Source organism: Nicotiana sylvestris, chromosome 12 (assembly GCF_000393655.2).
Source record: "Nicotiana sylvestris chromosome 12, ASM39365v2, whole genome shotgun sequence".
In the NCBI taxonomy this organism is placed as follows: Eukaryota; Viridiplantae; Streptophyta; class Magnoliopsida; order Solanales; family Solanaceae; genus Nicotiana; species Nicotiana sylvestris.
The window spans coordinates 92757782-92769033 of NC_091068.1; the positions used below are offsets into that span (position 1 = coordinate 92757782).

The 11252-nt window shown below is 35.7% G+C and overlaps 1 protein-coding gene across 1 annotated transcript; it reads right to left on the reverse strand.

Annotated features, from left to right (window-relative positions):
• Window positions 1-723: 723 nt before the first annotated feature.
• Window positions 724-2281, reverse strand: LOC138883380 (uncharacterized). Its single transcript, XM_070164061.1, has 3 exons — window positions 2168-2281; window positions 914-1906; window positions 724-768 (listed from the first exon to the last, which is right to left on the reverse strand). The coding sequence occupies exons 1-3, from the start codon at window positions 2279-2281 to the stop codon at window positions 724-726; spliced, it is 1152 nt and encodes a 383-aa protein (XP_070020162.1).
• Window positions 2282-11252: the final 8971 nt, after the last annotated feature.

Consider the following 11252-nt stretch of genomic DNA (forward strand, 5'->3'; position numbering starts at 1 on the left):
TATACTTTGCGTGTTAAATATCATGATGTTGACAAGACAACTTTATGTCAGCTGGTCAGCTTTTTCAGTTTGACAAGACAACGCACACATAACGGACTATCTAGTGGCGCTATACTTTGCGTGTTAAATATCATGATGTTCACAAGACAACTTTTTGTCAGCTGGTCAGCTTTTTCAGTTCGACAAGACAACACACACATAACGGACTATCTAATGGCGCTATACTTTGCGTGTTAAATATCATGATGTTGACAAGACAACTTTATGTCAGCTGGTCAGCTTTTTCAGTTCGACAAGACAACGCACACATAATAAATATACAGATAATTTTATTAAATTATTATTTAAATAGGTAAAATGGGAAAGTACAAATCATAGTTAACAAGCATAATTTTATTTCATAAATCTTGCAATATAGACATAACAACTAATTATTACAACATCAACTCATGGGTAGTTAGGTACACTAGAAGAACACCCACCACGAGCTTGTTTTGCCACCTAAACCAGCTGAAGGACATTTACGACGGTCGTGTCCTGCTTGCGAGCATATACCACATTTGCGCACATAAACGGTGTCACTAACATCCATTTGGTTCCGTATACGTGTTCTCTTCTGCACCTGTTTTTTACGCAAATAGGACTTGTTACACACCATTTTAAATGGTTCCGGAGGCAAATAATGCTCAGCACCCACTGGCTGCAACTGACTACTATATGTGTTTAGGTACTTGGAAACACTATATTGTTGATCAACATAGTTGGTCTCTGCATACCCAACACGTTGAAAACATTTGATGGCATGTGAGCAAGGCATGTGGTAGATGGACCATTTCCCACAGGAGCATAACCTTACAGATTCATTTACAGTATGTACATTATTACCCCGATTATTATGGATAGCGGTGCGAACTTCAAAAACACCTCTTGCGTTATCATACTGCAAAAATGAATTCCAATGTGCTCGCCGGCTGTATTTCTCAAATCTCTTCATAGGCACTGGCATAAATTCAACACTCATCTGCATCAATTCCGTTGCAGCTGCAGACCGTTCAACAAACCTCTCCGTCATCTGTTTGAACGACATCCGCACCATGGCTGTGACGGGCAATCCTCTTGCCGACTTCAATAACCCATTGAAGGACTCTGACACGTTTGTAGTAAGAATTCCCCATCGTCTGCCACTATCCGCATGCAACATCCACTTTTCAGGGTCATGTCGCATTAACCAATGATAGGCTGCCTCGTCTTCTTGCCTGATAGAATCCATATGCCTCCGGAATTTATGCTGTTGGTGGTCTGTTGCTGCCATCCACATCAAATCATGTAGATCCTTGTTGGGATATGCCTTCTGAAAATTGGCCTTAAAGTGCCTCACACAGTAACGGTGGTATGCATAAGGTTCTTGCCATGCGGGCAAGTTCTCCACAGAACTTAATATACCACCGTGCCGATCAGATATTAGACAAATACCTGAACGCTGTTTGACAATGTACTCTTTCATGTGGTTCAAAAACAGCGTCCACGTCTCTGTGATTTCATTGGCACAAACAGTAAAAGCTAGAGGAAATATCTGTCCATTAGCATCCACTGCCACAGCTATCAATAGCTTGATATCGTACTTTCCATAGACACGAGTTCCGTCTATGGATATTACTGGCCGGCAATGCAAAAAACCATCAATTGCTGGCTTAAACGCCCAGAACACGTAATTGAATATGTATTCTGGTGTTCCCGGACTCTGCTCAAGCTTCCAGTCAACAACTGTCCAGGGGTTAAAGTGCTGCAGTGCGGCTATGTACTTTGGCAGAGATGCAAATGACTTATCCCACTTACCGTAGACAATTTCAAATGCTCGTTTGTGCCCGAGAAATGTCTTTCTTTTCGTAATGGTATGGCCATATTCCTGGTGGACCGATGTAATGCACTCTTTGATTGTATACCTTATGGACGCTTCGATATGCGGAATAAGTACAAGAGAAATCAAGTCAATATCCAAGTTGAAGTGATTCCCGTTGAATGTGTCCATTTCGCATGTGTGGGTGGGAATGTATTTACCCACTTTTCACATACCTGTCTTCTTCTTGGTCGCACGCAACATCCAATTACATGGCCAAAACCACCTGCGGCAAACAACCTTGTATACCATCGGACTTGATTCCCATACCTGCATCTCACGACACTCTTTTACGTTGTGCATTTTACAATCCCTGCTTAAGCGCGTTTTATCAGGAAAAAACATCCCCTTTGCAAGCACCGTTGGTCCAGACTCATCCCACATTGTTGTCCGGATTTCATCAAAATCTCTTGTTAGAGCTTCCACATCCGGCACGGTTGGCAAGTTATCAATGTAAGGAATCTCCCTTGAATGAAACGGCACTTCGGACTCATACACTCTTCGTCTAGGGGGTCTCTCTTCAAATCAGGTCCTTCCTCCTCATCCTGCTCATCACCATCCTCACGAAAAAGGGTGTCTCGTCTCCGGATTCATCGGCATTGTTATCGTAATCACTGTTCTGTTCCTCACTCTGTGCATCTGCCAGATCCCGATGTAATACGTCATTTTCGGTCAATTGAGTGAGTACGGGTGGTTCAACTTGCTCGTTTTCACTGCACAACCAACAAAAATATAAGCTACTGAATTAATAAATGATTTCCATATGGCTATATCACTTCACTTACAAGTCGTAATGTGATGAAATTTCATGATGGACGTTTTTAATTAAGTGATGACTACCGGATGGGCCACTTGTAAAATTCATATCCGGTCGGTACCCCCTATTAAATATATGAGCGTTAATACAAATTCAATACGCCAAAAATATACATAATTAACACAAATGAAAATTGAAGTTTACCACTCGTCTTGTGAATTATGGAAAGCAGGGTATAAATTATTTTCTCGCTGCTCATTCGCCGGCGGTGATAAATTTAAATCAAGGAAAACTCTTTCATCTGAAACCTGTCCGGCAAAAACTGCTCCAGAATAACCACCCGATGACTAGGAGTTATCTCTGCTACGCACAACCTCGTTTTTGGGAACGTCTTCGACCTTCATGTACATCTCCAACATTGTGATTACAAGAAATTCCCGGCATTCGTCCGGAGTCCTCAGAAAATCACTCAAAGTTTCATCATCATCGATGTTAAACTCCGAGTAAAAAGCAACCCCTTGCGGAGTGATGGAATACGGATATCTTCCGGTTACTTTAAGTATCACTGAACGTTTCCTCACACTCAGTTTTTTTGCATAACAACGATATCAATTTATCGTACTCTATTGTAAGTGGCAATTTAACATGACACTGAGAAGGTAAAATGTAGCCCACGGAGTTATTCTCCATCACAACCTCACCCCCCCCCCCCCCAATATAATGAAACTCTTATTCTACGCTCTTCAGACATAATGAAAAAATGCTGGAGAATTTAAGAACAATAAACGTTTCAAGAAGAGGTAAAAATTTTTTTGAATGAATTTCTATACAATCCTAACCTCTTTATATAGGAAATGGCTAGCCGGAAATTTTTTTTTATATAGGTATAGCGCCCAAAAAGTTGGCACTATACGCTTTTAAATTATTGAAGTCACGAATTATTGGTGGGGCCAGGAATATCTATGTATATCGCCACTATACCTGGCGCTATACATTAATGATGTATGTATAACGCCAGGTATTGTGGCGCTATACCTGGACGTGTCAGATTTTACAGTATAGCGCCACAATACATGGCGCTATACATTAACAGTGTTGTTACTGTTGTATATAGCGCCAGGTATTATGACGCTATATATAAAAATATCATTTTTTTATCATTTATTTGTGTAGTTTGAGTCCAAAAGAACCACATTTTAATTCCGGACTCGGTAAAAGGACGTCCAAATTTGGGTAGGAATTATATTCTGACAGAGTAAGAAGGAGAGAGGTCACTCAAATATGTCATTAGCATTTGTCATTTCCTCGGTTGCATTGTCTTGTCACATCAAATTTGGTATCTCTAGTATTTCAACTCTTTCCTTTTTAATTTATTCAAAAGGAAATATCATCTTGTTATATTTAAAAATAATATTATTTTTTATTTTTTAGTTTAGACCATAATTTTTTTAAAAAAATATTTATTCTCAAACTCCGTGTTAAATCAACCGGTACCACATATTAAATTGGAAGGAAATGAGCATTAATTTAGAAAACTTATTGGTTTCCCCTTACAAAAATCAAAGGGTGGATGAAGTTTACGAATACCAGGTTCATCTTAACCCAGTATTTTCGACTCGAAATATAAATTTATGTATAAAAAATTATTAAAATATTAATAAATAATATACATAAACCCATAACTTTAAAAGTATAAATGGTTCAATACTAAAGCCTTATATGTTAAGTTGAACCCATAGACCTTAAATTATGGATCCACTACGACTACATGGTTCAACAATTTTGTTTGAAATCTTCAGTGAACGAACTCCCTTTGTCCACAACTCAAGTTCTCTTCTAAGATATAGACGATTTGTTCTCATTGCAAACCCTAAATAGTCATATCTTGGTGAAAAGATCATCTCTTTCAACGGCCATAATGGTGGACTAGCTAATAATTAAGTTAATTAAACCACCTTATGAATGAAACCGATACAATAACAATATTTCAGCATTTTACCAAAAATAAGAGACAAACACATGTTATTAGGGTAGCCTCGTTAGTGTTACGCTGGCTGACCTATTCTGGATTTTATAACATAAAATTTGTTACAATAAATTAAATTACAAATTACAATGATAATGTAAGTATTTTATTCATGTCAACATATATAAGTTAAATGCTAAGTTAGCTAGTTGAAACATAAAAATTTCACTCAAATTATCCCTTATTTATTTTTGGGTTTTCACTGTGAACTCCACAAATGATCTTCTCTTTTATATCGCTCGTGTTATTTGTACATCATGTCCCTTTATAATGTTTAAATTAAGAAAATTATATATATTTTTAGATCTCGTATATATAAAAGTAAATCTCTCATGTGTAAAAAAAAAAGGTAGGGTCATAAAATTTAAAACAAATTTGTAAAGAGTCACAAAATCAATTAACTCGATGCTCTATCATGTGGATCCCCCATGAATTGTGTTCCCGGCAGCACAAATGCCTTATTTTATTGGGTGATTAGTAATAACCAACAGTTTACCCTATGTTTTGAGATATTTAGTTGGTCGACAGCTTAATGCATTTTTTGCTGATATTTCAAAGTGAGTGTGCAGAAAGACAAAGCAGACTAGTCATAAAAGTAGTAGGAGAATTTTCCTATTTTCTGCTCGAGTATTCTTCACTTTGAGGTCCAAATATTATGTCTAGACAAAAATGTAAATACTATGATACATTTCATCATTTGATTCCATGTGGTATTTGTGACAAGCGTACCCAATTTCTTATACTTTATTTGGCATCCTTAACATATACTGCAACGCATTACGGATTGGAGTGTGCAGCCGTAGACACTTAAAGTTGGCATCATTTTACATTTAGATACCTAAACTTAAGGTTGTTCCTATTGAGCACTTATACTACACTAAACTTTTCCAATTACACTTCTTGTTGAGTTGGCACATAGAGTGAGCTTCACCCAAAATAGGCGCGTGAAAACCCAAAAACCAGATTTTATCTTCATTTTTTCTTTTTCTTTCTTTCTTGCTTTCTTCTTCTTCTTCTTCTCCACCATCACTTCCACCATTGTCTCCCCCACTTTCATCATTGTTGTGCCTCCACCATTAATTTAGGTCGAAAGTTTGAACCAACAACCGTCTCAGTTGATTGAAATCGAAGTAGGACCGTATTCTTCATTTGAAGTCAAAACACCATTAATGGGGTATTTAAGAAAGCTTGACGGTTTAAAATGGGTTACTTGATTTGATGAAAAATTGAGAAATTAATATTGGGGTTATCTTCGAGCCTTGGTAGGGAATCTTTAGTTGAAGTTATAACAAATTTGGAGGAGTTTCTCTTGAAATTTTGGATTAAAATCGTGGTTGGAACAAGAATAGACATAAAGATAGTGAAGAACACCAAGAACAATGATTTCAAGAACACCAATGTGTCCTTGTTTTGTCTTTTCTTTTGTTAATAATGTGTCATTTTCTGATTGGGTGTAAATTAAAGTTTTTTTTTCTTTTTGAGAATCTTATTTTATTTTGTTTACTAAATAGATTTTAAAATAGTTTTTTTCTTTTTTTTTTAACTCAAAATGATATATGTCATTTTTTTTTATTTGTCACTCGCCACGTCAGCCGCGAGTGCATTGCAAACACTTTGTAAGTTTGGCTAATTGTCAAAAAAGTGTTTAAATTGGAACAAATTTAGTGTAGTATAAGTGCTCAATAGGAACAACCTTCAGTTTAGATGTCTAAATGAAAAATGATCTCAACTTTAAGTGTCTTCAGATGTATTCCGCCTTGATATTAACTCCGTTTAAGGACTCCTTATGAAAAACATATGGAACCAACAGTCATTGGACCTATCTAGTATGTGGCCTAATTGCCCTTAGGGGTCGTTTGGTAGGTGGAATATTGGATAATATCCCAAAATTAAATGCGAAATTATTTTTTTCAGCGTTTGATTAAATTTTTTAATTTAGGATTAACAATTCTAAATTAATTATACAATATTATGGCATTATTTTTGTCACACTCCAAAATTGAGGTGCAATGTGATGGCGCTCAACTTACCTTGCTCATCGAACAAGCCATATTTTATCTTATTATAAGTGCTTATATAAAATTATTAAAGTAAACAAAATAAGAATAACTCTTATATTATAGTCATAAAAATTAATAGAAGTTCAGCAAAATTTTATCTAAAATTCTGGACCCACTAAGGACAAGTCATGAGCCTTTTAAGGACTAAAATTGAAAACAATATCTTTAGGACATTCCTCTAGAATAACAAAAATATCTATATAGATAGGGTGTGGAAACAATCAACTGCCGCTAGAACGAAATTTATAGAGTCTGCCTAATGGATCCATGAAATCCGGAAACTAGCTACGAGCTTCGTCACCTATACACTCAAGGCTCGCCACATAACGTCGCAAACCAAAATGGGCTAACTATCTTTAAGGGCACCCAGTAAGTTTTGTTTAGCACTTCCCAAGCAGAAAACAAAGTTTTTCTGGATTAAAGAGTTATAATAAGGATGAAATAAATGTAACTTAAGCAATTTAGTAAGTTAAACACAGAAATCCAAAAGTTGAGTTGTAATATGGAATCTGGAATCAGGATTGTATCATAAAATCGAAAAGTTGAATTAATACATTAAAATTGAGAGCTGTACTATAAATATGAAATCTGAGCTAAGTAATAATAAATGAATATACCTAAGTTTCTTTATTTTTAAAACTTTATCTAACAAACAGTGGAGCCCTGCGAGTATGAGGATGGTTGGCCAATCCCCAGCCCTGGGAACTTTTACACTCGGGGAGGTTAATCATTTCCCAAAATATATTAATTTGAGCATACAATGGCACCTGCAAATGTGAGGATGTCTGTCCCAATTCTCGGTCTTGGCGACTTTACACTTGGGGAGGCTAACCACATTTTCCTTTTTATGAATCTGAATCTGAACATAGAACATCTACGAATGTGGGGTAGCTAGACTAGCAACCACGACACTCACACTCGTTAGGCCCTCGTCGATAGAGCGGCTAGACTAACTCACGTATATTAGGCCCGTGTGGATATAATATCCACAAGACCAACTCACGCACACTAAGCCCTTATGGATAAAGTGTTCACTAAATTAGCTCACGCTCACTAAGCCCTCGTGGATAGGATATCCACTAGAATATTTTCTCTTTTCGTATGTGGTCACATATATCAAATCCACATTGAAATAAATAAACGTAATGGCATAATAACCTGCATCAACCAAACAAGTGATTCAATTTCTTCTGATATTATGAGCTTCCTGAGTTATAATGCAAGGAAATTATATTTCTATAAGATAATTTGTATCATGAACTAATAATAGATTCATAGAATTTAAGCAATATAGGTTTTCAAACAAACAGTATAAGCATTTACATTTAAGAACAATCAGCCACTTTTTATCAAATAACTTTTTTATCAATTATTCTCTCATCGGACCCTTGACTTAGCTATCTGGGACCGTAAACTCAACTTATCGCAAGCGACTGTCAAGAACTCTACAAACAAATTTGTGTGGTCAAACCTCTCAAGATCTACAATAAGGGGATTAGATTCCAACCATTAACTTTAATCCAAATTCACCAAATTCGATTATACTTGGCCATAATATTATAACTAGGTTTTTACCCATAAATTCTATCATTTTCAATTACTCAAACATTATAATGCGTTATAAAGTTTCTAATCTTGATGATAGAGAGCAAAGAAATTATCTTAGATGTTGCTTTTGGAAACCTTAGCTAGGTCTTGGGTTCTTGAAAAGTCCTTTGGATTCTTTCGGAGAATCTAGGAATTTAGAAATTCTAAGTGTTAAACAATGCTAATCTAGAGCTTTTAGCTTGAATTTATGGTAGTGATCTTACCTTGGATAGATTGAGAAAGCCCTAGGTCATTCTTACGCTCAAAAACATCTTCAGAACACGATAGAAATAACTAGGTTTCTCTCTCCCCAAAGTATCCATTTATTTTAGTTATTTTAAAGTCAAACAAACTAAAATTTGGCCTACCGAGCCGCGCGGGCATCGCTCTAAGAGGATTATTAGAGACCTAATTTTCTGAATTTTTTGGACCATTTTGGCCTGTCGCCCTGAGTCTGGCGCTGTGCAGGGAACCGCGCCAGTGCAATTTCTTAGAACCAAATTTTTTTGGTACTCTTGAGTAAAAAGATCATAACTTATTGTAGGAGTGTCAGAATGACAAACAGTTTGAATCTATTGAAACTAGACTCAGAGAGATTTCATTTGATATATCGTAGCTCAAAATCATAATATATTGAGAGATATGATTATTTAAAGTAAGGCCATATCCAAGTATGTTTGTTTTCTTCTCTTTAATATTTATGATTTATTCCAATTTACTTCTCCTCCGTTATAGACGAACCTATGACCTTTCCCATATGACATTTATGTGTCATACATCTTGAATTTTATTTGAAAATTGATGTTTCTACTTAGGGCTTGAACGACGACGTAATACTTAACGTTTTTTTTTTTTTTTGGCATTACAAATTTATCCCACATTAAGAGTGGGATAATAATATTGGTATTATTTAATTCTAAAATAAAATACTATAATAATAAAAATATTTTTTTCAAGGCTCTTGCCCTTAAGTCCTTTACAAAAGGCCAGCTTAAAATTCGAAATAAAATTTATCTCAACCTATCTAGTAAACACCAAACATATATTTTATATTCTACCTCATATATCTCATTTTTAAATGTACCAAACATCTCTCAACAAAAATATATCCACTAAATAATCTCATCACTATTTAATCGTTGTTATTATAATTCTGAAATAACTTGTTTCTCTGCCAAACGACCCTTAGTATTATCCCATACTACAAATTCCAGCTGCATCATGTTATTTAAACTCCTTCACTTGAATGTTTATAGGTGTCCACTTGAAAATTTGTTCAATATGTGGAATATGGTTGTGCAACGGGACGGTCGGCCTGGTCCATCCCGGTCTCGGTTCCCTTCTATCATGGCCGACTAAATGTTAAACGGGACTAGGCCTATATTAAACAAGACATGGGAAGGGAAGGGACGGGATATCCATTTTGTCCCCGTGGGCCGACCCATTAAGGTTCCATTCCGTCCCGCCAGCCCGCGTGATATTTTTTGTTTTCGAAAAAGAGTCGTTGGCTAATAGCATTTTTTTTCAAAATTAGCCGTTGGCAATGGCTATAAACGGCCATTTTTAGCCCCTACCTCCAAAAATAAAAGGTTTTAGCCTTAATTTTTTTTTATTTTATGAATTGTCTTACTTAGTTACTTTATTGCTTGAGATTATATTAAATAAATTGCAAGTGTATAATAATTACTAAAAATATTTCGTTACAAGTCTTTTGTTTTAATATTTTATAATTCTTTACTTAGTTTTTTATAATTTATTAAGTTTTAAATTTATTAAAAAAGTCAAAAAACTAATGGTTACAAACTTTTAAAACTTAGTCATTGTCAACTTTAAAAAAAATAAATGTTGCTATCTATAAAAAAGTAACCGTTGCTAAATTTAATGCTTAAATATTTAAATAATTTTTTTAAAAAGGCTCACATAGGGCCCACGTCCCGTCCCATCCCATCCCATCCCATCACGTTTATTAGCAGGAAGGGATGGGCATACCGGGTCGTCCCCTTTATTTTGACCTGTTTAAGGCCCGTCCCGATTAAAGTCCGTTCCGTCTCGTCTTGATAATTTCGTCCGTCCCGTTGGACAACGACCCTAACGTGGAACAAGTAAAAGTGTCGGGGATCGACTTTTAAATCATCCATCATTTTCATTTGCCAATCTCTTTTTGACTGTATTGGAGTTGGACCATCATCTTAATTCCACTGGAAGAGATTGAAGTATTGTGGACTCGTTATGATTAAAGGGTTGTCTAAGAAAGGAAGAAGTCAAAGGGGTAACAAAGTGAAATTTGCAACTAGATGGCCTTTGCTTTTAACATATATGGGTTATGTTCCCTAAAAATAGTAGTAAAAATTGGACGGCCCCGGTTTGTCGCCCCATTTAAGCTATACCCAATTTTTTAAAAGTTTTAATTTGTACCTACTTTTTAAACAACTTCAGTCCCCTTTCTTCTTCTCCTTCGTTTTCTTTTCTTCTTCTTCTTCTTCTTCTTCTTCTTCTTCTTCTGTTGGTGCTGCTATGAAACTTCAGTTCATGAGATGATTGCCATAAGTATGTTTATCAAATTATTTAAAAATAAATTATAAATAATTACGTAAGTGAGATGGGGTCTGCTGTTATTTTATTATGCATTTTTATGGTACTAATATATCGGCTCCTGTTGCTTTTATGAGCCGAGGGTTTCCTGGAAACAGCCTCTCTACCCTTCGGGGTAGGGGAAAGGTCTGCGTACATATTACCCTCCCCAGACCCCACTTGTGGGATTATACTGGGTCGTTGTTGTTATTGTTGTTGTACGTAAGTTAGTAGACAATAATTTATGAATATTTCCACGTAATTATGTTCTTTTCACGTTTATTGTTTCCAAAATTTATGATTTAGATACTGTTGACAATCTAATTATTTTATAGTAGTAATACACTATGAAAG

Coding starts and splice junctions, on each gene's coding strand:
- LOC138883380 (XM_070164061.1), bottom strand. CDS start 2,281: ATGTGGGATGAGTCTGGACCAACGGTGCTTGCAAAGGGGATGTTTTTT. Junction 1,907..2,167: donor AAGAGTGTCGTGAGATGCAG/GTATGGGAATCA, acceptor TCGGTCCACCAG/GAATATGGCCATACCATTAC. Junction 769..913: donor ACGCAAGAGGTGTTTTTGAA/GTTCGCACCGCT, acceptor TTGGGTATGCAG/AGACCAACTATGTTGATCAA.